Raw genomic sequence first — 22,433 nt, 5'->3', positions numbered from 1 at the left:
CTCGGTCCAAGATGGTTTGAAAAACTGCGTCGAAAAATTCTTCTTTCGCGACATCAACACAGAACAATACGATCTTTGGGCGTATTAGAGATGGCCCGGACCAATACGTTTCCAATGTAGGTGTGCAAGAAGCCAGCTGCGTCTTCCCAAGCCTCAATTCGAAACTGACCACTTGTCTCATAGCTCGGCCATGGTGCGTAGCAATTCCTCAAGAACGACACGGCAGCTGATCGTCGTCTCAAGGATAACCACGATGGAACTATTAGTATCCCATTGTCAGAATACACCGACCTAGTGAGTCGTTACCCATACGACTGAACGGGAGGACGGCTGATCGTTGCTTGCACAGCTTCGGTCCGAACGAGAGTACATGTCTCTTCGACAAGCCCTTGTGGCAGGTGGTTGTCCCATTGACAAAGTCAATGTCCTGATCGAGAGCAATCTTTCCTCAATCGCACCGCGCAATCCCTCCAATACAGCTTACACGACCGTGAGCGGCGACATGGCCGGCGACGCAACAAGCAGCAGCCCATACCATCCTTCCGGATGTGTGCAGATCAACCTTTCTCCTCTATTCAAAGAATTTCGTCCGAGACATCCGACACCATTTGTATCTCGTGGGTACTCACCGGTATCGAAGAGAGAATCTCTGTTCGAGTGCGAAGATAAAGCCGTGCAGGTTCTACAAGAGGAGGTTGCAGACCATTCTGGTAATCAATATCGTACACTTCTCTTTGCCGGCTTGCCTCTATCTGTGACTCTACTGGATCTCACAGAAGTAATAAGGGGTGGCCAACTTCTTCAGATCTCCTTGCGTGATGGTGACAAGTATGCTCGAGTATCATTCTTGGATCCTGTTGCAGCTGAGAGGTTCTTGATGCATTCTGAGCAAAACGGGATCTTCATCAAAGGACACAAAGTATGATTGATCTTGGTAATCTATGGAAACCCTTCTAACAGACAGTAGGTGAGTGTTGTGTGGAACGACCGCCAGCTGTCTCTAACGCCACACCTTGCCCATCGAACTGCGAGTGGTGCCACACGCAACTTGATGATTCGTTATTGCAAGAAGTATATGACAGACGAGTCGATTCGTGAAGATCTTGATCATATCCATAATCTTCAGATCGTCAGCATCCACCATTCCGGTCCACACTGCGCCATCTCTCTGAGCAGCGTTCAAGGCGCCACCGCCGCCAGAAGCTGCATGTACACTCGCCAGAAGTACAAGAGTGTGAGAATCGAATTCTATCCCGACGAGTGTGCACAACCGATACCAGAGTGGCAGCCCAAGGACTATCACATGAGCAAGAGTCCTTGTATTGAGATAAGAAATCGGTTCGAAGTCTTTCTTGATGATTCCGACGAATGAAAAACTCCGAGGGTAAGTAGACACTAGATGAATACCAGACTGAAAGACCTTTCAAAAACCTATTGATAGATTTGCTACGGGTGATACCATCGGCTTTGTTGAGACTGGTACTAGTATTGTGTGTATCATTATGGGCGGGACGACGTCTGGGGTCTACAATACTTCTGGGTATGATGTATGGATTATGAAAGATGCTGTGCATCCTTACCTACCCTTAGCACATGGCAAGTGTTTATCGACCCGACCAGGGTGACTACTGTGTGTCATAAGCACTCATTGTGCTTTATCCTAAGAAATCCAATTTTCTATTGTTCCTATCCAAACGTGTTGTTTCATGCTGAGGTCCCTCTTGCCTATTCCAAGCATTAGATTTTGACGTCTGGCTGCAATAGATTAGGTGGTAGACATAATTGCGTTGACTCTTGATGTGACAGATAAATAGGAGAAGTTGATGGCAGAAACATTTCGGGGGTTGTCTTTAGAAGGAAGCAGGACATGTTCCGTGAAGCCGCTTCATTCAAGGATTACTTGCAGATTTCCAGCGAAGAACTCAATTACATATAAACAGCTACAAATACGAACTGGTCTCCCCTCCAGTTTTCGTTGTTTTCACAGACTGCTTCTTGCCCGGCCGATTGTCGCTCATTCACTCCCTCTCTCCCACATGACTTGACTTCCTTTTCGGTCCGATTGTTGTTTTGAAAGGAAACCCCCCCGGTTTTGACGTTTGCGCGACACGCTTGCTTGCCTCGCCTCGCCCTGCCAATGCCTTGCTCTCTTTCTCTTGTCTCATCAAGTCCGAAGTTCATACCCATAATGCCAAGACGGACTGGCCAGGTCTTCCCTGATTTTGTAAGTCTGCTCGGCGAGGTCGACCGTCTTCATGTCGACCTCGACGATTCGCATGCCGGGGGTGCTGTCCTCGAATCCGCCCTCGACGGGGCCCACGAGGGGCAAAACGACGCGGGAGAGCCCGGCGTAGTCTTCCGCCGGGGGGCCCCCGACGTTGCAGAAGATGACGGCACAAGTATTTTCGAAGGCCCGAGTGACGAGTGCGTTCTTGAGGAACATGACGTCGACGTCGGGACCGTACCGCCGAGCTTCTGGGGTGAGGTCGTCGCGGGTCCAGAAGGTAGGTATGACCTAGAGAGAGAGAGAGAAAGATAGGGTGGTCAGTTTTTGTGTACAGTCGTGTAGGTATCTACGAGAGAAAGAATCATGGGAAGGGAATTGGCTGGAGTAGAGGGGTCTAGGAAGGGAAACTGTTTTGGGGGGGGAAGAAAACTGACAATCAATCTAGCACCTTGTCTGACCAGTGCACGAAAAGCCTCGGGGAAAGCCAGGTCCCAGCAGATGACTATTCCGACGGGACCGAGCGGCGTCTCGATGACCGAGTGCGGGTTGGGAGGCGTGGTCGGTGGTCCTTCGTGAGACACGGGGCTCGCGGCGTGGTTTGGTCGGGTCGAGTCAGGGCCCGAGGTCAGTACTGTGCGTTCGGGGATCCAGAGGTTCGCCTTGGTGTATGACCCCAACAGTTCTCCGGTGTACGAGATGAACGGTGCGATGTTGAGCAGGGCCCTAGGCTTCGTCGGGGTGGTACCGTTGCTGGCGCCGGGGGCGGGGAGGTTAGGGTCGACGGTCACAATCGTGCCCGGGACGATGTTGATTTTCAATTCGCGCGCGAGATCCTGGTAGCGAGGGACGTAGGAGTAGGCCGTCTGAGCGAGTTCTGTAAACTTTGGGTCGTCCGGGACCCAGCCTGTCAGGTGGTACTCGGGCAGGACGGCGAGGGAAGCCCCTTGAGAAGCTGCATCGCGGATGTGATTTGCTGCGGCCGTGAAGTTGTGTTCTGGGTCGAGTGCCTGCCCACCATAGATGTCAGTGATGAGGTATAGCAAGAGCTGTATCTGGGTGAGAAATGGACAGCAAATGGGAAGAACATATAGAGTGGATATTGGCAGATGGCCGCAAGCGCAATGTAAGTAAAACAGTTGCTCAGACTGTGTGGTGTGTTTCTGACTCATTGGAACGGGGTTTCCGAATTCCTTCTTGAGTATCGCAAGAGTCCAGCACGACTTTCCGACTCTACTTGGCCATCTTGGTGAGGACATATACAGAAATGCCCCATGCACTTCGTCAGGTGAGGCTGTTCCTTTGCTTTTTGAGCCAATACCTGGGTTGCGTCGAGTGTCTCGTGAGCTGGTAAACGAAGTTGGTGTTCAGCTACAAGCCACAAGAGCACTGGAACAAACTCCGTACCGTCAAGCGGCTCTTTTCGAAACACCTTCTCACGACGAAAATTCATTGTCTTCACCCCGCTCTGTGTACTATTGCCGCAATGACAGGAATGCAACTTCGAAATCTCACCTTTGGATAAAGCTGGATCAAGGCAACCTTGAATGTCTGATTGAAGGGTTCATAAGAGGTCGCCATTGTTGTTTGACGTGTGTTCTTTCGCCTAGTATGATAGCAGTCTCCAAGTATATCAATAAGGAGAGGTCATGGAGCGTTATGGAGGTGCGGGAGGTGCTGCAAGGCTGAGGAGGAGATCTCCGTTTGTCACGTGCAGACAAGCAAGGCTGTCAGATCTACGGCGGAGTACAAGGTTGGGCCACATACACTTTTCGAAATTTCGACTGCGGGCCCGCACTTTTTGTCGGGCGCAAGCAAGACGAGTATTCTGTCCAAAAGTCCTACGACTGCATTGAAGACGAGGAGTGTTCATCTTCGAGCCGATTCTCTCTGAACCCGCAACATCTCTTCTTTATAATTTCCCTTCCTTCTTCTACCCCTTTCGAAACCACCGTCCTACCCACCCACAATGTCGTACCAAAACGGCAACACCATCGACGAGGACGATCAGCTTGAGGAGGAGCTCGTTCAGGACTACCGAGAACAGATCCAATACAACGAGGGTGAAGACATTGAACGAACAGAATCCCTCAGCGGCCCTGCGGACATACGTGCTCAGTTAGAGGCAGCGGCGGCCCCTCTTGAATATCAAGCGTCCCTGGAGACCAAGTTCGCTTCATACGACAACTATTGCAGTCTCTTCCACTACATCCTGAATTCCGATGGACCGGTCGACATCGAGCAACCTTCCTACTACTGGGCCTGGGACGTGATTGACGAGTTCATCTACCAGTTTGAGTCGTTCTGCAGATATCGAAACCGCGTCGCACGGACGGCACCGAACGAAGAGGAGGCACAGGTCCTCAGAGAAAACCCCAACACATGGGGTTGCTACTCGGTCCTCAACGTCCTGTACTCCCTGATCCAACGTTCTCAGATCAACGAGCAACTCGCGGCGCAGAAGCGAAATGAAGACCCAAACACCGTCGCCGGGGAGTACGGCTCACGACCACTCTACCGCATGTTGGGATACTTTTCCATCATCGGCCTGCTGCGTGTCCACTGCTTGTTGGGCGACTTTAGCCTCGCCCTCAAGACGCTGGACGACATCGAGATGAACAAGAAGGCGATGTTTGCCCGCGTCATGGCCGCCCACCTCAACACCTACTACTACGTCGGTTTCTCGTACATGATGCTCCGTCGCTACGCCGACGCCGTCCGGATGTTCAGCCACATTCTCGTTTATGTTTCCAGGACCAAGAACTTCCAAAAGGGCAACCAACAATTCGACGCCATTGCCAAGAAGACTGAGCAAATGTACGCTCTCATCGCCATTTGCGTCTCCTTCGCCCCCACCCGTCTCGACGACACCATCCACACTGCCTTGCGCGAGAAGTACGGCGAGAAGTTTGCAAAACTCCAGCGCGGCGGTCCAGATTCTCTCCCCGTGTACAAGGAACTCTTCCAGTCTGCGTGCCCCAAGTTCATCACCCCGACTCCCCCTGACTTTGACAACCCGTCACTCAACATTGACCCCGTCGAGCACCACACCGACATCTTCATGGATGAGGTCAAGAACACCCTGTTCAACCCGACCGTAAAGTCTTACTTGAAACTCTACACCACCATGGACTTGAAGAAGCTGTCCAGCTTCCTCGAGGTCGAACCCGAGAAGCTCCGTAGCTGGCTGCTCGTCAACAAGCAGCGAAGCAGACAGATTCGCTGGACCGAAGGTGGCCTGTTGGACGGCGAGACTGTTAATGGCAGTGAACTCGACTACGCCATCGAGGGCGACTTGATCCACATCAGCGAGGCCAAGCAGGGACGGAGACTGGTCGACTGGTACTTGAGAAATCTTGCCAGGTCTTATTAAGTCTGAGCTCGAGTTTGAGTTCAATGAAGCATTGTGACCTTTATTTGTCAGGACAAGGGAAGAAGAGGTTATGACTTGCATGCGAGTGAAATGTGCCTGAATGGACTCGGTCTTGTGCCGACATGGGGGAAATTCAGGAACTCAAAAAAGGAAAATCGTGAGCCCAATACGCGCATCACAAGGTTTCAATATCCATTATGCGTGTCCCTCTCTCAAGAGGGAGACTTGCCTGGATTCTTTGAGCCCCGCCGAGGGGGTTGAACGAAAGGAGAAGAGTAAAGGAAAGCGAGAGCCAAGGACCCAGCAAACGTGCCAGAAATGACGAGGTGTGTCGGACGAGAGAATATCGCACATCCAATGTACTTTCACGGCTGCTTGGCCGGCTATGTCTCGTATCTAGACAAGCTTGCGAGCACTGCGCATCGGGCGAGTGCTTCCGAGCTAAGATGTAGAAGGACAGACAGAAAAAAAAAGTTTCAAGAAACGTTAGAGATAGATGATATTTTCAGTCCAAGAACTGTTCTCTTATACCTAGGTAGTTTTGTGACCACTGTTGCAAAACGCCAAAGTCATGCCATGCCATGCGGCCACCCGTCCAGCTTGTGTGTCTCCCACTCAGCGCCAAAGTTCCGATGCTCGTCATGGCAAGTGAAAGCTGTTGATACGAGTACTCGAACGAATCACGACTAGTCATCGTGCATTGCGTCCTCGTCGTCGTCCTCATCCTCGTCGGCAACGGCATCCCTGCGCCCGTTCACCGGCGGCGGCGGCGTATTCCTGTCATCGTCCCTGTCCCTGTGTCGAATACCGTTCGAAGTGCTAACCTCCATATCCTCTGCGTCCTGCACCTCGGCCATGCTGACATCCTGTGCACCCGCGTGGAGCTCTCCTTGCTCCTCGAGGATTTCATCTGCGCGCGCGGCCTCTGCGGCGGCTTCTCCGGCACGCAGAATCTCAGCATACTCGTCCGCAAAGGCGTCGTCGTAGTCGCCGCGGAACTGATACCGGCTCACCTTCTCGGCGGGCCCGGGCTCGCCGAACATGACCATCAGCTGGTCGGGGACGGGCAGTTCTTCGTCGTCTTCGTCGTGCATTCGGGTCGCCTTGTTCAGATTCGCCCTGTCGGCCTTCATCCTCACGCGCTCGATGATGGGGTAGTAGTACGCCGCGTTGCCCTGTTTGTGAAGCCTCGAGTCGGGCTGCAGTTTGTCCTGGCTGATGAGCGAAACGGCCATGATGCGTCGGGGATCCACCGTGTTTTGCGTCGCAGAAGTGTACACGCGCACCCGCTCAAAGGGAAGGCGCTGCGAACCGTCGGCAGACTCTTCGAGGAGAGGAGCGTACAAGCTGGGATCATCCTTGGCAGGGTTGCTGTCGTCGAAAATCTTGCGCAGGCGCGAAGTAGAGTCTGGCTGTTTGGGGATGTTGAGTGACCACATGTACGGCTCTTGACCGGGGTCCTCGTACAGCTCGGGATGTTCGTCAAAGGCCTTCTTTTTGGCACGCCATTTGGCGATCTCTGCCGTGTTCTCGGTACTCATCAGCAGACCAAGGTCGATGCGGTCGTCGCGCCGGCCACGAACAGGTGGCAACGGCGGTTTTTCGAACTTCAAAGCCCACCAGTTGCTCGCCAGATCCGTGGTCGCGTCGAGGTCGGGTAGGATAGGGTAGTATTCGACGGGTTTGAGACGCGGGTTGTCAGGGTGGACCGGATTATTCCACGCTTCACGCTCTTGCGCAGTTATCGGGTTCGCCTTGGCTTCAGGCGGGTTATAGGGTATGCTATCTGGGTAGGCGAGGTCGAAGCCTTTCTGGATGTGTCGTTTAATGTTCTCTGGATCGTCGCGAACCACCGGCGGTGGAACTGGTTTGGTCTCGGGTTTTCGTGCTCGAGCGGTCGATCGCATCAAGGGATCATTGGCTCGTGCCATTTGTGAGGCGGTCATGTATTGTGTTTTTCGAAGGAAGGAAACGTTGTTCTTTGCACCTTGACTCTTGAGCTGATCGTAGGATAGCATGAGTGCGTGGTCCGCAGGATCAAGGACTGGTTGTATCTCTGGAGCCATGATCGCACTTTCGTCGCCCAGGAAGTAACCTGGTACACCGACCATGTCTATAGGCATGCCTCCTTCTGCGTCCACCTCAATGTTTGGTTCTTCTCGTTTTGCAAGGGCGGAGGCATATCCCGTTGTCAGGTATTGTGCGAGACCACCAGTGTCGATGTCGAGAAGCTTTGGGGCCATCGGCGGGGGAGGGAGGTCATTCCGATATCGTATCGAAACGACCAAGTCCTGTTTGAAGGCCTTTGCATCGCCGGACGTCGCCATCTTGACACGAGGTGGTGGTCAATATCAATATTGTAGAAATGTCTCTGGCGACGCGCGCAAGTGGAATGGCGGAGTGGCAGACGACCGAGTAAAAGTTCGAAGAGAGACAACTTGTATGCTCAAGGTAGATTCATCGTGACAGGATCAAACGTGATGGTCTGGACAGTCTCGTGGAAAGTATTGTCGACCTCCGAGCCTTGGATGTTATGGGCGTTCAGAGTGAAATATAGTGCAAAGATGCGGGTCTTCGGCCTGCGGAAAATCACATCCATCCAAAGACGAACTACTATTAGTAGAAGAATGTAAAAGTACCGCATCATTTCTCGTCTTCACTTTTTTGCCTCTTTCGACTCTTCACGACCATTCCTACTCGTCATTTGATCTCCGTCATTGAATTAAACAATCGCGACCAGAAGCAATGGGCTGGTTTTGGGCAGACTCTCCAAGGTCAAATCCTGCAGTCGTTGCACCATCGAGTGCATCATCACCTCCGGTCAGTTCCAGTTCCATCCCAGCCGCAAGGCTTTTGATAATGACCCTCATTGACATTCTTCACAGCCGTCATGTCCTATGCATAAACCTTCAGAATCAAACGCCGCTCCATTCCCCCCTAGACAAGATGCTCCTCGATCAATACCCTCCTCTTGCCCCGTCAGCCGGGATCCGAATCATCCACTTCTACACTCGCTACAACCTCAGTCCTCCTCACCATCCACGACCGAAGCCCAGCATACAACCTCCTCGACCTCTTCAACACTATCCAAGCTCAACCCTCTAAACTATATGCCGTCACTCAGTAACGCCCGGCCGACGGATTCACCCCAGTCCGTCTCCCTCCCGCTCGACCGGGAAACCTCGACCATCCCACGTGCCGATAACGACGAAAATTGGGAATACCCGTCGCCCCAGCAAATGTACAACGCCATGCTCCGCAAAGGCTACACGGACACTCCCGCCGAACACGTCGAGTCCATGGTCGCCGTGCACAACTTCCTGAACGAAGGCGCCTGGCGTGAAATCGAAGAGTGGGAGCGAATCTTCGCCCCGGGGCTCAGCCACGGATGGGAAATCTGTTCGAAAGGTGAAAAGGGTATCGCATTCGAAAGAGCGAAACAGGAATTCCTCGCCGCCCGCAGAGAAGCGTTGGGGCTTCCAGCGAACCAGGAAGAAGAACAGCGCAAGCCCAAACTCGTCCGCTTCCAAGGTCGGCCGAAGGAGCCTTCTCCCAAGGCCCGCATGCTCGGCATGATGGGGATGATCATGCCGGAGAAGTTTGGCGGAGAACCACCATTCGACCGCCACGACTGGTACGTCGCGAGAAAGAACCCGGACGGGACGGTCACCGAGGTGCGGTACGTCATCGACTACTACAGCGGAGGTGTACAGGCGACAGGGGAGCCCGTGTTCTATCTTGACATCAGACCTGCACTCGACACGCCGACTGCGGCAGTGGAGAGAGCCATGCGGTGGGGTGGCGACATATGGCACCGAGCCAGCGGCGCTTCGGCCAGAGAAGCTGCGAAAAGGGATGCGGAAAACAACAACAGAGGTTGAGAGAGCGCGTCCGTCTTGTTGATTATGCGAGTTTTATAATGATGTCCGACGAAATTTGGGTAGCGTCCGGGGGTTGGAAAATGCCGGTGTGAAGACCCTTTTATCTTTCGCAAGCGTTGATTCCGGCAAGGTGCTTGATGGAAAAGCATGTGGATCGAAAAGAGAAAGACTGGCGAAAGTTCCTGACAAGATGTTCCTGGATTGGTACTGGTATGCCGGAGCCGACCGACTTTTGTCCTTCTCAAAAATGTCGATGTTGATGTTGATGACCAAACGAGGTTTCGAATTATTTTCGAGTCTTTGGTAATATTGGCGAGAAAGTCCTCTGGACTATTGCAGTGACGATTCCGGGTGTTTCTCAGTGGCTCGATGAGCCTTGGTCTGTTTGGAGGCATGCCGACACGTTATCTCTTCTCTTTATTTCTTTTTTGTGGGATACGAGACGAGTTGGAAATATCACCTAGTAATCATGTGTCTTTATAAATTCAAGTTGATTATTTGACGTACGGTATGTGATGCGTACAAATGTTTGTTTATATTTATATCTCTTGGTATCGACAATGGTTGCAAGGATCTAGGGGACCAGATTTTGTCATTCTCAGATCTTGTCAATCGGGCAGGTCGCATTCGTAGGTTCTATTGAGAACGTGTCTTTTTCTTCACTTGGGTCCAAATGTCTGCCCAAGCCCTGGCCTGTGATCGAGGCATGTATAAAAAAGTAGCCAAGAGCCGTTCCACGTCCAGCCAGATCAACGAGCGCAGATCCTCTGTCATGCGAACGATCAGGTTCACAAAAAAATCCTCTTCGGGCTGTCCCATGGCGCACTGTGCGAATACAAATAGGGCCCAAGTGACGGCCTGGAGCTCTACAATGGTGGTGATGGTGGTGGCCGGCGGCGTCATCGTCATCATTTTCTCACCCACCCCAGGATTTTTCCTTGATCGTAATAATAACCAACTTTCAATCGCGTCCATTTGATGACAAGTCATGGCTCGCCCTAGACCGGTCGAAGGCATGATGGTGTGAGGAGCAAAGGACATGAAGCCGAGGGCAGCCATGCGGATGACCCGTTCCAGCGGAGGCACGAACGGCTCCGTGTCGCCGTGCACGAAGAAATCAGGAATGTCGTAGGGGTAGGAAACGAGGTCGTATTCCAGTTCGATGGCTTTGTGACGGAGCAAGCTGTTTTCGGAGGTCGAGAGTCCCTTGGGGTTTGTGGAGCTGTACTCGACAAGATTGCAGATGTCTCGACTCGTTCCAAGCAAGGCTTGCAGACTCGAGCTGAGCGGCTTTAGTTGTTTGAAGGCAGACCCCATCCGCGCCAATACGCTTTTTGCTGGAGGTGAGATTCGCTCGAGGATCTCCTCGGGGATCACTGCGCGCTCCCAGGGAATGGGCAAGATTGGTCTTTGCAGCAAACCAACAGACACTTTGACATTGGCGACTGGAAGCCACATCATGGACTCCTCGGAACAACCGACCAGTGAGATGATATGCGCGATACCCTTGAGGTGCATCTGTGCCTCTTCAAAGTTGCCCACCACCGTGGCTATCGAGACCAGTCCAAAACAAGAGTCGACTAGGTATTGACTCGGCGCCTTGCTCTTCTGGACCAATGTCCTCACGGCGACGATGGCTTCATGTTTCACCTTTCGATAGTCGGGGTCATTTATCAATTCGTCGTGATCGCGATCGGACGGCCTGAGATCCTCGTGCCGGCCGTACAATACCGCCCGGTGTGCTGCGACCGTGGCCATGAATCCAAGATATGTGGCAGGGTTGTTCATTTTACTTTGCAACACCATCCCTTGACGAGCGAGACGTTCTTTTGGCTGCTTGAACTCGACAGAAAAGGTCGTCGGCAACAGCACGTCGAAGCCTAACGCAAGGTCAATCTCGTTGCCCTGCCTATACAACTCGCAGCCAGGCACTCACAATAGCTCAACAAACCCTCGGACGACTTATGTGGTAAGTTGTTACAGGGCAGGGTGCAGAAAGGGTCATACACGTGGTTTGCCGGAGAGACCGTGAGTGGTGTAGTTGGGGCAGAGGTCGCAGACCACACGACAGTAAGTCGGTTTGATGGACGGACAGTCTCATGCGACCCTGGTGCGGAAACATGAGACTCATCTTTGATAGAGACACTCGACTCTGTGGAGATCGAACTCGCTCGAGACTGATGTGGTTTGGCCCTGTGCTTTCCTTGCGCCGACTCCAAACGACGCACTCTTGCCATGACATGAGATCGAATCGCCGAGAGTTGTTGCTTGCTGCCGGATTTTCTGCGCTTGATGGAGTTCACGTCTTCAGTATGATTGACGAAGGTGAATTCGACAGTCGTCTCAGCGGGGGCCGAGGGAGTCTGGCTCGACTCGTCCGGTGAGTCTGTTCGTTCCGGAGGTCAGCGATAGTGAAAGAGATGTATGTTGCCAATGTCCAGAGTACTTACCTTTGTCTTTGGCATTTCGACGCATAGTTTCTCGTCCATCTCTCCGACACCAGGCCCGCGGTGAACCCAGTATAGATGCGAAAATGCGAGGTTTCAACGCGCTGCGCCAGAGTAATTGTGATTGAGCAAGTCGCAGGAAAGAAAATAAGAGAGGGGGGAAAAGCTATGCCATGGCGAGAAAGACGGTACCCATGGTCTCGTCCATGGACAGATGTAACTCTATTGAACCATATTGGGGCATGAGACCGGTCACATCAACGACCTCTGGGCACAGGGCGAACGCAAGGACGTGCTTGCAAACCATCAACATCGAAATGGGCGGTGGTCGAGGCTAGACCGATAGAAGAAATGGATCCATGGTCCCAAGAGGGGCCCAGACTGTGTGTGGATTCTCGGGCCATGATCGCCTGCATGGATGTCGGCATCGGGGTCCAGGGTCTAGACGTCGATGCTTAGGAGTGTGACGATGCACAGCATGGCGACGGTATTAGTTTGAGATAGGAGATGAGTAGGTGCTGTAGGAGAAACAATGTTGCAGGCATTTCCCTAGTAGTGGCTCGTTTCACTAGACACTTGTCAACCACAAGATCGTCAGGGAATATCAACGAGCCTCACTTCCAAAGCGGAACGCGAGGCGTATTTACTTTTCAAACTTGACAGACTATCATATCCATCATCGTATTGTATGATTTGCAGATTCTCAAAATACATGTGCATGAACGACATGACCATGACCACCCAGTCTACGGAGTAAACCACCAAGATACCCTGGCGCCCGGGGGTGTTCCAAGTAGAGTCAGTGTTCCACACCCTGGTCGCCTTTCTAGCAACCACCAACCAGCCCTGCCTTAGTCGTCCCAGTGAAACCATCGCTTGAACGTAGGATCTGCAAACAAAAACGCCCAATGAATGCTACGCCAAAACTCTCAACCATCAATCATCTTCGCCGAACACTCTTCCTGCCATAACGTAGACTAGGAAAAAACCTGCCATGATCCAGTACTTATTCCTCCAGATCCATCCTTGACCTGCGTTTCTCGCCGCTTGACCCCCGTGTACTACAGCTCCCACTCCGCCACCACTACCCCCCAGTATCCGTCGAATTGCTTGGGTTTCTGGGGAGCAATGGATGGGTTCGCCCTCAGGATCTGGCAATATCTTGCCTGTAGCTGGGTCGATGCGGTGTTCAGTCATCCACTCGCAGTTCTCCGTGTGTTCTTCAGGAAACTCGGCCTTGAACTTTCGACCACCATCTCCAGCCTTGATACCTCCGAGGCCTTTCGTTGAAATTTGCACACCGGCCACTGGTTTTGAAGCTGTACCACCTCCTGTAGAATTGAACCACCTCGATCTCGCAGCGTGCCATTTTCGCTCTGCTTCGGTTCCTCCAACGCTTCCAGCAGTCATCTCCTCGCTGTTCATGAACGACATGAGGCCGAGCAAGATGGTTGATACCGACCAAGCAGGGTTGAACGATTTAGGATGATAGTCACTGATACTTAGACACAGTCGTGTGTTTGTCTGGAAACGTCCACTGGGAGTATGCATTCGAATTGCTGGGGGTGCAAATGGATAGTTAGGTGGGAATATGAGCGTACACCAATACTGTCCATTATGGTAGGGCGTGTCCGGGGCACCGGTCAGCAAGCAGTGCCATTCGAGAATGTTGGATTCGGATGGATGCGCTGTTATCAGAGGGACAGGGCTCTTCTGGAGTATTTGAAACTCTCTTGTCAGGCGTTTTTGTGCTGCTGGAGTCGCCATCGAGCCGTAGCGCACCCGGAAGGTGGGAAGAGGAGGTTACTGTATTATGTAGGCAAGTCGGCGTCCTCTTCGATTTCTGATGAAGGTCGCAAGTAGGAAGGGTGAGGAGACAGCGACAGTACAGTTCAAGCCGCGCGGACAGACTGAAAGGAAGGAATTGTAGCAAGCAAGGGGAGGAGAATGGCCAGGTAGGCGCTGGTGATGAGAGCAAACAAATTGTTGAGGGAGAGAAGGTTTGAATGATATGGGCACACGACATACAGTACAAGCAACGTAGGCGGAGATAATGGCAGTGGCGGCTCAGGAAATCCGGAACTCACGTGGGCGGGCGCTAAATAAATACTCAGACCGCGCCGCTTTTACAATATCATTATCGCCATTCACACCGATCTCAAGTGCCTCGTTTAGACCAATATATCTTTGCTGCAAGAGAAGAGTCTGTGAACATGGTCTTCAGCCAGGCTCCGACTGTCCTGAACCAAGGGACCTGAACATTACTTTTGGCCAAGTGGCAGTGAAAGCCGTATGACATTCTAAACAAAGAAGCTTCAACAGCAAGACACATGCACAATCCCTCATACCAAACTAATTACTTCACACTACGCCCAACATCGTCTACGATCAATATTTATGCATGACCGTTGACCTGGGCTTTAGTAGAAGTGCTCTGCTCCCTTGAACTTTGGACACGACTGTTGATCTCGGCGTACGTCTTTCCCAAACTCTTCATACCTGCCTGTAACATCGAACCATCTGCTCCGCTCAAGGACCACGTCGCTCCCATCTGGAAGAATCTCTCCAACAAATCAAGCCGTGGTCCAATGCCACCGATACCGATTGGCTTTCCGGCCTTGACTCCTGCGTTGATGATTTTGGTGATCGAGTCAAGATACAATGGATTATCGTATTGACCGGGGATACCGAGGTCGGTGCAAAGGTCGTTGGATCCAACCAGGACCCCGTCGACGCCTTCGATAGCGAAGAACTCGTCCGCAAGTTCCACGGCTCCCGGCGTCTCGATCATGGGGATGACCATGGTCTCGGCGTTGAGCAAGTGATTTTGAAGCGCGGTAGGTACTGCTTGGAAATTCAAGATGGGCTGGTTATTCGTGCAACCTCGACGGCCTATTGGCGCATATTTCGCATCTTTGACGATCTCTTTGACTTGCTCAACGGTCTCGCAGTGCGGGATCACCACCGCGGCGGCACCGGCATCCAAAATCCTGCTGAGATGCCAGTGAGCTTTGGAAGGAATCCGAACAATTGGACTGACGCCCACGTAATTGCACGCAGTGATAAGCTGGGAGAGTTCTCGAGTGGTGATGGAAGTGTGCTCCATGTCGATGAACATTCCGTCGATGCCGGCCATCTTGGCCATCATGGCGATTTCGTTGCCCAGGACGTACTTGACGCTCATGACTGAGCAGACTTCCCCTCTAAGGATCCGATCCCGCCATGGGTTGGAAATTGTAAATGACGGTTGAGCCATGGTCGACTTACGAATATCCTCCTTAGGATACAGATCGAAGAACAAAAGATGATCAGTCAAGGTCGTTCGGAAGAGTTATTATTCAAGCCGGGCAAGATCAAGAGTACTATGCTTAGGCACAGAGAAATTTGACCGCTCGAGGCTTTTATGAGTCGCAACGTTCCTCAGCACCACGATGTTCACAATGTCAACACTTCGGGTGTTTTCGTAGCAGAGACAAAGTCGCAAACGTCTCCTGAACCACTCACATGGAAGTGTCGTTGGGTTCACAGTTCGGCCTCGCACGGGGCTTCACGCATTTGACTCCTCACAACGAACCCCTCTGATGCATTGTTGGAGGCTGACCTCCAGTGTGATGTTTCGGGGGATCGTAGGAGTATGAGCCGAGGATATTGCCGTCTGCTAGTCGAGCATGGTGTTGACGCGGCATCGGACACCGGCCGCGCAGACCCACGGAAATGATACTCCACATGTCCGACGACCACCGAACGACCAGAGACAAATAGTCGATGACTCTCGCGAGGCCACTCTGAATGGCTTCATTAGCTTCGATGGCGATCTAGTGCTCTGGAGAGGAGATGGCCGAAAGTGCCTCGCCGGATCAAATGCCGTCTTCTCGATGGAGGGGTGCATCGCATTCGGCTCTCTGTGGAGGGCCTAGCACACCCAGGCAGGCAGACGATATACAACAAGCATGGTTCCTAGTTTCAATGCTAATTGAGATCCAGTGACACTTTCAAATTGACATTTCTCCAACAGATATCGACCTGTTCATCCCATCCGTCGTCTTCGGAAAACTTGTTCTACAACTCTACCTACTAAGGGGTTCACACGTCCTCTCCAATATGGCACCATCAGCAGTGACACCTCCCTCTAGTATCATCAGCCGCAGCAACAGCAGTACCAAACCAACTCTGTACCTTTTGGACATTTTCCATCCTGCCGCAATTGAAAGGGCCCGCGAACTATTCACCGTCGTCCTCCCCTCAGACCCCGAGTTCGTCGACTGGCCACAACATGCCAAGTACTTGCTTATCCGCGCCTCGTACTTGACAGCCTCCCAAATTGAAGCCGCGCCGCATCTACTCGCCATCGGAAAACAAGGCGTGGGAACGGATCGCGTCGACGCCGCTGCCTGCGCCGCCCGGGGGATCAAAATCTTCAACACCCCCGGGGTGAACTCGCGCGCCGTGGCCGAACTCGTGCTCTCCCTCACCACTTCCTTGGCGCGACAGATCCGACCCATCAGCCTACGGGTCGCCCGGGGAGAGGTGGTGCGCAAGGAAGAATGCGATGGGCTGATCCTCCACGGGTGCACGTTGGGCCTGGTGGGCATGGGCAACATTGGAAGAAAGGTCGCCGAGATCTTCCGTGGAGCCTTTGAGAGTGACATCGTCACCTTTGACCCGTACATGGGCGCGGGGGCGTGGTCCGACCTGCCTCACAAGCGCGTGACCAAGCTGGAAGATCTGTTGAAAGTGTCGGACGTGGTCAGCCTGCACGCCCCTTTAACGTCGGAGACGAGGGGACTCTTGTCGTACGACCAATTGGCCATGATGAAGAGGTCGGCGCTGTTGATCAACGCCGCCAGAGGAGGTATCGTCGACGAGGCAGACCTCGAACGGGCACTCGACGACGGCTTGATCTGGGGAGCCGGTCTGGACTGTCACGAACAGGAACCCCCCACCCAGCAGAGATACGAAAAGCTGTGGAAGCACCCCAACGTCATCAGTCTGCCACACATAGGCGCGGCGACTTCCCAAACCCAGAGGGAGACGGCTACGGCCGCCGTCGAGAATCTTTATGCTTATGTGAAGCAGACGGAGGAGGCGGCGTCGGCGGCAGCGGTTCACGAAGTGCTTTGAGAGATTTGAAAGGTTTGATATGTTTATTGTACAGGATCGGGATTCTCTTTTCTGCAACCATGGTTGGATATATGTTCAATGCTTGTTGGTGATACAGGCGTCTATGATCCATGTTCGATCACGCAATCTTTTAGAAACATTCAGATCATACCTTCACAGCCATTTCTCAGTTTTGAATTGCAGTATAAACATATTGTATCATGGTTGGCTAGGCGCAATTTTTTGTCAACAACCAAAGTCTTTGAGATCATTGTCAACTGCTAGACTCGTTAACGCTGCGTGATTTGATGTAGCAATAGTGAGAATGTGTTATACACCCAAGATCATCCGTTACCACAACTATACGTTTGACACTGTACCATCAACTGCTGCCTGTTCAGTTACCTGAGTCTCCGAGACATTGAAGTTCTTCATTAGTCGATTCCTAGATGTGGATGACCTCCTTCTCTTGGATAATATGCTTGTCCCCCTCGATATCATCATCAGGACGGACATCAGCTGCACGATCCAAATCTTCTTTGGTTGGGTATGCGATTTCCCGAATTCTGTAAAGGGGGCGTTCGAACAGCGAGTCCATCGATTCGAGTGATCTTCCAGCGGTTTCCTAGACGGACAGTGAGCGTGAAGATCCCAAGGCACAAATATGGCAAGTGAACCCGACTTACAGGCATGCAGAAAAAGACAAACACAAGAGATGTCGCGGCGATGCAAGCGAAGAAGACGAACGCTCCATATCGATCAGTCGCGGCAAGAAGACTCGGCATGGCTCGAGAACAACCAAAGTAGTAAGCCCAATGCATCGACATCATGATGGACATGTTCAACGATCTGATACGAATGGGGAAGATTTCGGAATTGATCAGGTAGGGTGCACTGAACCAACCAATGGACCAGGCAATTGCGTGAAGAAAAATCGCAACGATGGCCACGGTCGAGGCGTTTTTGATCGTAGGGTGGCTGGAGATGTAGTCGGCGCTCATGCCGTTTGTGCCACCCAAGTATCCAGCCAGGTAGATCAATGTCGTAACCTGCAGGCAGATACCGGTGATGAGGGATCGTCGACGACCAATAAAGTCGACAATGAACAATGCGAACAAAAGTGTCGAGACAAACTTGACAATGCCATAGATACCAGTCGTCAAGAACTTGACTTCGGTGCCCTCAACGCCGAGCTCGTTTCCGTTAGCACATACGTATGTAGTCAAGCCGGAAACACACTCACATATCCAAGAATTGTAGGCGAATATTGTGTAATGGCATTGGCTCCAGACCATTGCCCAAACGTATGAGCTCCAAGCATGAGCCAGAAACGACGACGATTCTGCACAGTGGAAAAGGTCTCTTTGAGAAGACTCCACTGGCTCGCTCCGCCGACTACCTCGACTTCGTGGAGGAGCTGCAGGCTGATTGCTGAGAGTTCTTCTCTCACATAAGGATGATCTTCTGGCAAGTGACGGAGCCGAGTCAAGTTCCTGATTGCGTCGGACTGTCGATTGACAGACATCAGCCACCGAGGAGACTCGAGGATGAACAGGGTGGCTACGCCCCAAATGACCGCTGGGACGAGCTGGAGAGCGGTCGGTAGCTGCCATTGAAGTTCGGTGTTCGCGTGGTACTTTGTGATCCCGTAATTGAAGAAGAAGCCAAAGACCACCCCCAGCTGCTGACAAGCAGCATATTGGACCGTCACGAGACCTCTGATAGGCCTTGGAGCAATCTGTCACCGTGAAAAGTCAGCGTGATTTTGTCGTATCTTGACCTGAATAGTGAGTGTGCTTACTTCTGAGAGATATATACTGGGCACCACGGTTGTACCTCCAATACCAAAACCAGCAATGACCCGTGAAACGTACAGCGCAGCCAGTGAGCCGTTGGAGAATGTCTGTCCGAAGATACCACCCATGTAGATGACGGTGTATATCAACAGTGCCTTCTTTCGCCCGAATCGAGTGTTGAGCCAACTGCACTTTTGGGTCTGTCAGATGGTGTTCCGTATTGGACCGAGTTCGACAACAGTTGAACTTACAGAAAGACATCCAAAGACTGCACCGGCCGTCGCGATCGACACAATCCATCCCTTAGTATTCGCATAGGTGACGGAAGATTGTGAGTCGAGCCCAAATTTCTTCTTGAAGACTGGCATAACAACAATGGATGCAATATTCCCTGGACATGGTGAGTAGGGCAGCCATGACCATTAGTGTTGGAGGAGAAAAGCTCACCTTCATCGAAACCCTTGGATACGCCGCTGAAACTCATACCAAGTGTGCAGAAGGTGAGGTACCAATTAAAGATCTCACGAGGGCTTTCCCGGACCGCCTCTCTGGTCATTGAAATGAGGTTGTTGGACTTGGCCATCTTGCTAAGAAAATTTTTCGATTTGCGCTCTTCTCCAAGGGTCTTTGAGTCCTTACACGACTGGAAATTTCCAACAAAGTGATGCGAGTCCTCACATATTTACAAAAGGTCTGCTAGTGGGGTCCCCGGCCTCATGCCATCGTTGACCCTTGTTCAAGCTGGGGCAAAGTTGGTCGACGACTTCCAAGCGAAGCGATAACATGCTGGAGTAACGAAAGGGCGAGGCGGACATTGTCGGACCTTTTGGATGGATATTGACCCACATGTCCGAAGCGCCCGACAAATTTCTTGAGACTTCAGTACACTATGGCCGACGGATGAATGTTGCGTGGAGCTTGATTGCTCCGCATAGTTCATGAATGGGGATGTCGGGACTGTTCTTCAAGTTCGTTTGTACAAGAGAGTAATATCGGAGCAAGCCAGTCGGGGGCGTGCTCTGTTTAAACGCGTGTTGTCACAAGCATCAGTAAACGAGGAGGAAAAGGTTTATCCACCCTACACACAACAATCTTGGTCTGAGTGGCCTGAAGCCCGAACATGAACTTCTATCCTCCACCTCCTGTGATCAAAGCAGAGGTGCATGTGCGGGTTCCAGATGAGTTATACTGCACGGAAGAAAGTGAGTGGCGAGGAGGGTTCACTGGTAACTTCCAAAACATCTTCTTGGAAGGTCCTACGGTAGATGCGAATGGGGACCTCTTCATTACAGATATTCCAGGTGGACAGATCCTCCGTGTCGACAAGGCGGGCCAGGTCACCAAAAGAATCAAGTACGATGGAGAACCGAATGGGATGGCCATTAGACATGATGGCAAGTTTGTCGTCGCCGATTATAGGCAGGTAAGCAAGCAATCTCAGGGCCCGAAGCGTCTAGAGTATATATCTCTGATGCTGGTGAGACAGGGATTACTTTTGTTCGACCCAGAAAACAACACAATCGAGCCACTGCTCACGAGGAGGAATTTGGAAAGGTTCAAAGGCCCTAATGATCTCGTGGTCAGTTCGACCGGCGACATTTACTTCACCGACCAAGGTCAGACGTCGATGGTTGACCCGACGGGGAGGGTGTATCGTCTCTGTCCGGATGGGAAACTAGACATGCTGGTGTCGAATGGCCCTTCTCCGAACGGATTGGTTTTGTCACCGGATGAGCGTTTTCTCTACGTCGCCATGACCAGGTCGAATGAAGTATGGAGGTTGCCTCTACACCCAGATGGTTCTACGTCAAAGGTAGGGGTGTTTTTCAAGTCTTTCGGTAATGCAGGACCGGACGGCCTCGCCATAGACGAGGAAGGGAACCTCTTCATCTGTCACCCCAGCCTAGGGTCCGTGTTCGTGGTGGATAAGCATGGGATTCCAAAGGCGAGAATTGCTAGTGGGACAGATGGAATCAACCTGACGAATTGTACATTTGGAGGACCCGATGGGAAAACATTGTACATCACAGACAGTCTTTTGGCAAATGTGCAAAAGGTGGAATGGCATTGCGCTGGCGTTGGTGCTCCAAAGAAATAGCTGCCCCCCCCGAAAAGACCGGAAAGGCATCATGAAGAGACTGCGCGACATGCCGGTACACATGTGGTGGTGTGATGAAGCTTTACGGAACACGAGCTAAAAACATACTGTAGTATATGGCGGAGACAAGGGTGTTTAGGGTGTCCGATCCACCAAGGGTCTTGTCGGACTATGGCCGAGTCAGTTGGAATGGTCAAATCCTCCATCTTGTATCTTTCCGATCATTAAGTAGGATCTTCTAGATGTATTCCAACTTACAAGACCGTTTCTTCTGTCAGCTAATTCACTAAGTCAGGCCATGTCATTCGGAGAAGACCATTACAACGGGAACATGCTTCCCGGGTCAGACTTCGTCCCGCCAGGGTCATGGGATTGCCACATGCACTGCTTCGACCCTGTACGGTTTGCATTAAGCCCCGACCGAGCCTATACACCGAATCCTGCCTCTCTGTCATCTTACGAGGCCTGGTCGCCATTTGACAACGTCATCATCGTCCAGGCCACCATCGAGGCTGCTTCGGACGGCGTCCTTGCACACGTTGCCGAAGGTTCTCGACGCTATCCCGGCAGGAGATTCTATGGTACAGTCATTTCTGACAATACAAGTCCCGAGCCCATCATCAATGCAACACCGAGGAAGGTGGACCAGCTTCATGAAGCTGGAGTACGGTGTCTGCGGATCCACTGTGGCTTCGGCGGCTCGAAAGGCTTCGACCAACACGTGGTCCACGATTTGAGTCGGCTCGCGGAGTCCAGGGGTATCGTACATTACGGCTGGGCCATTTGCTTGCGGATGCCACTGCGCTTTTGGGCTTCTTTACTCGACCAAGTCGGTCAAGATGAATCCTTGAGAAAGGCGAAGCTTGTCGCAGACCATGTCGGATGTGCGAGTCCCAGCGACTTGTCAACGGCAGAATTCGAGGCGTTCCTGGATTTGATCCGCCACCACAACGTCTACGTCAAGATATCTGCGCTTCACCGTCGCAGTCCGGGCAAATTGAAAGACATGAAGGTTGTCGTTCAACAATTGGCAAACGCCGCCCCAGATCGCATGCTTTGGGGAAGCGACTGGCCTCATGTAAACACTGGAGGAAAGGGTCTCGAGCCGACTCCTCCATTAAGCGATGCCGATGCGATGGAAGAGCTGAGACTGATAAAGTCATGGTTAACCTCCGAGCAATGGAAAAAGATGCTGGTGGAGAATCCATGCCGTGTGTTCCGCGGCGAAGAAGCAGAAAAGGCTACCAACTGAGTCGGAAGGGGCGACAAGGATGTTCCTTCATTTAGAGTAGTCTTCTAGACACTTCGCTTAAGCGATACTTGCATCCGTCAATTCATTGTCACGCATCCTGTGGTGTTTGCTGTAGTATGAGGAGAGCGTATCGGACGCCCTCCGACAATCTACGTTACTGAATGCTCGGTCTCCACCGGTACTTTAACAAGGGGACCATGAAAGCAAGCTTGGGAGCTAGCTGGAGATGCGGTGAATCCCCAGAATAGGCGGAGGAAAGAAG

At 52.1% G+C, this 22,433-nt stretch overlaps 9 protein-coding genes across 10 annotated transcripts; 5 read left to right on the top strand and 4 right to left on the bottom strand.

The window, feature by feature from the left end:
* Nucleotides 1–370: 370 nt before the first annotated feature.
* Nucleotides 371–1,372, top strand: PV06_01106 (uncharacterized protein; the record flags this gene model as incomplete). Its single annotated transcript, XM_016401693.1, has 2 exons — nt 371–919; nt 968–1,372. 2 exons carry the CDS (start codon nt 371–373, stop codon nt 1,370–1,372), a joined length of 954 nt encoding a protein of 317 aa, XP_016268746.1.
* Nucleotides 1,373–1,882: 510 nt separating this feature from the next.
* Nucleotides 1,883–3,845, bottom strand: PV06_01105 (uncharacterized protein). Its single transcript, XM_016401692.1, has 3 exons — nt 3,740–3,845; nt 2,662–3,234; nt 1,883–2,515 (listed from the first exon to the last, which is right to left on the bottom strand). Exons 1-3 carry the CDS (start codon nt 3,803–3,805, stop codon nt 2,165–2,167), a joined length of 990 nt encoding a protein of 329 aa, XP_016268745.1. The 5' UTR covers nt 3,806–3,845; the 3' UTR covers nt 1,883–2,164.
* A 199-nt stretch (nt 3,846–4,044) lies between these two features.
* PV06_01104 (eukaryotic translation initiation factor 3 subunit L) lies at nt 4,045–6,061 on the top strand. The gene has a single exon (XM_016401691.1). The coding sequence runs from the start codon at nt 4,194–4,196 to the stop codon at nt 5,595–5,597; it is 1,404 nt and encodes a 467-aa protein (XP_016268744.1). The 5' UTR covers nt 4,045–4,193; the 3' UTR covers nt 5,598–6,061.
* An 18-nt stretch (nt 6,062–6,079) lies between these two features.
* Nucleotides 6,080–8,171, bottom strand: PV06_01103 (uncharacterized protein). Its single transcript, XM_016401690.1, has one exon. It carries the CDS (start codon nt 7,922–7,924, stop codon nt 6,284–6,286), a length of 1,641 nt encoding a protein of 546 aa, XP_016268743.1. The 5' UTR covers nt 7,925–8,171; the 3' UTR covers nt 6,080–6,283.
* A 54-nt stretch (nt 8,172–8,225) lies between these two features.
* On the top strand, nt 8,226–10,145 carry PV06_01102 (uncharacterized protein). Its single transcript, XM_016401689.1, has 2 exons — nt 8,226–8,417; nt 8,483–10,145. The coding sequence occupies exons 1-2, from the start codon at nt 8,343–8,345 to the stop codon at nt 9,476–9,478; spliced, it is 1,071 nt and encodes a 356-aa protein (XP_016268742.1). The 5' UTR covers nt 8,226–8,342; the 3' UTR covers nt 9,479–10,145.
* PV06_01101 lies at nt 9,986–12,202 on the bottom strand. Of its 2 annotated transcripts, XM_016401687.1 has the most exons (3): nt 11,929–12,202; nt 11,415–11,864; nt 9,986–11,358 (listed from the first exon to the last, which is right to left on the bottom strand). In XM_016401687.1, the coding sequence occupies exons 1-3, from the start codon at nt 11,951–11,953 to the stop codon at nt 10,115–10,117; spliced, it is 1,719 nt and encodes a 572-aa protein (XP_016268740.1). In that variant the 5' UTR covers nt 11,954–12,202; the 3' UTR covers nt 9,986–10,114. The 2 variants fall into 2 exon arrangements, with proteins under 2 accessions (XP_016268740.1, XP_016268741.1); XM_016401688.1 differs by having other exon boundaries at nt 9,986–11,864.
* Nucleotides 12,203–12,572: 370 nt separating this feature from the next.
* Nucleotides 12,573–13,982, bottom strand: PV06_01100 (uncharacterized protein). Its single transcript, XM_016401686.1, has one exon. The coding sequence runs from the start codon at nt 13,690–13,692 to the stop codon at nt 12,862–12,864; it is 831 nt and encodes a 276-aa protein (XP_016268739.1). The 5' UTR covers nt 13,693–13,982; the 3' UTR covers nt 12,573–12,861.
* Nucleotides 13,983–15,877: 1,895 nt separating this feature from the next.
* PV06_01099 (uncharacterized protein) lies at nt 15,878–17,203 on the top strand. Its single transcript, XM_016401685.1, has one exon. The coding sequence runs from the start codon at nt 16,027–16,029 to the stop codon at nt 17,044–17,046; it is 1,020 nt and encodes a 339-aa protein (XP_016268738.1). The 5' UTR covers nt 15,878–16,026; the 3' UTR covers nt 17,047–17,203.
* Nucleotides 17,204–21,172: 3,969 nt separating this feature from the next.
* PV06_01098 (uncharacterized protein) lies at nt 21,173–22,208 on the top strand. Its single transcript, XM_016401684.1, has one exon. It carries the CDS (start codon nt 21,218–21,220, stop codon nt 22,169–22,171), a length of 954 nt encoding a protein of 317 aa, XP_016268737.1. The 5' UTR covers nt 21,173–21,217; the 3' UTR covers nt 22,172–22,208.
* Nucleotides 22,209–22,433: the final 225 nt, after the last annotated feature.

Source organism: Exophiala oligosperma (genome assembly GCF_000835515.1).
Source record: "Exophiala oligosperma strain CBS 72588 unplaced genomic scaffold supercont1.1, whole genome shotgun sequence".
Taxonomy (NCBI): domain Eukaryota; kingdom Fungi; phylum Ascomycota; class Eurotiomycetes; order Chaetothyriales; family Herpotrichiellaceae; genus Exophiala; species Exophiala oligosperma.
Note: the sequence above shows the minus strand (reverse complement) of the source record. Positions and strands in the feature narration are given on the sequence as shown.

Coding starts and splice junctions, on each gene's coding strand:
- PV06_01100 (XM_016401686.1), bottom strand. CDS start 13,692: ATGGCGACTCCAGCAGCACAAAAACGCCTGACAAGAGAGTTTCAAATA.
- PV06_01101 (XM_016401687.1), bottom strand. CDS start 11,953: ATGCGTCGAAATGCCAAAGACAAAG. Junction 11,865..11,928: donor TCGAAATGCCAAAGACAAAG/GTAAGTACTCTG, acceptor CGGAACGAACAG/ACTCACCGGACGAGTCGAGC. Junction 11,359..11,414: donor CGAGGGTTTGTTGAGCTATT/GTGAGTGCCTGG, acceptor ACCTTGCGTTAG/GCTTCGACGTGCTGTTGCCG.
- PV06_01105 (XM_016401692.1), bottom strand. CDS start 3,805: ATGGCGACCTCTTATGAACCCTTCAATCAGACATTCAAGGTTGCCTTG. Junction 3,235..3,739: donor TGATCCAGCTTTATCCAAAG/GTGAGATTTCGA, acceptor TATGGTGGGCAG/GCACTCGACCCAGAACACAA. Junction 2,516..2,661: donor GACAAGGTGCTAGATTGATT/GTCAGTTTTCTT, acceptor CTCTCTCTCTAG/GTCATACCTACCTTCTGGAC.
- PV06_01098 (XM_016401684.1), top strand. CDS start 21,218: ATGTCATTCGGAGAAGACCATTACAACGGGAACATGCTTCCCGGGTCA.
- PV06_01104 (XM_016401691.1), top strand. CDS start 4,194: ATGTCGTACCAAAACGGCAACACCATCGACGAGGACGATCAGCTTGAG.
- PV06_01102 (XM_016401689.1), top strand. CDS start 8,343: ATGGGCTGGTTTTGGGCAGACTCTCCAAGGTCAAATCCTGCAGTCGTT. Junction 8,418..8,482: donor CGAGTGCATCATCACCTCCG/GTCAGTTCCAGT, acceptor CATTCTTCACAG/CCGTCATGTCCTATGCATAA.
- PV06_01103 (XM_016401690.1), bottom strand. CDS start 7,924: ATGGCGACGTCCGGCGATGCAAAGGCCTTCAAACAGGACTTGGTCGTT.
- PV06_01099 (XM_016401685.1), top strand. CDS start 16,027: ATGGCACCATCAGCAGTGACACCTCCCTCTAGTATCATCAGCCGCAGC.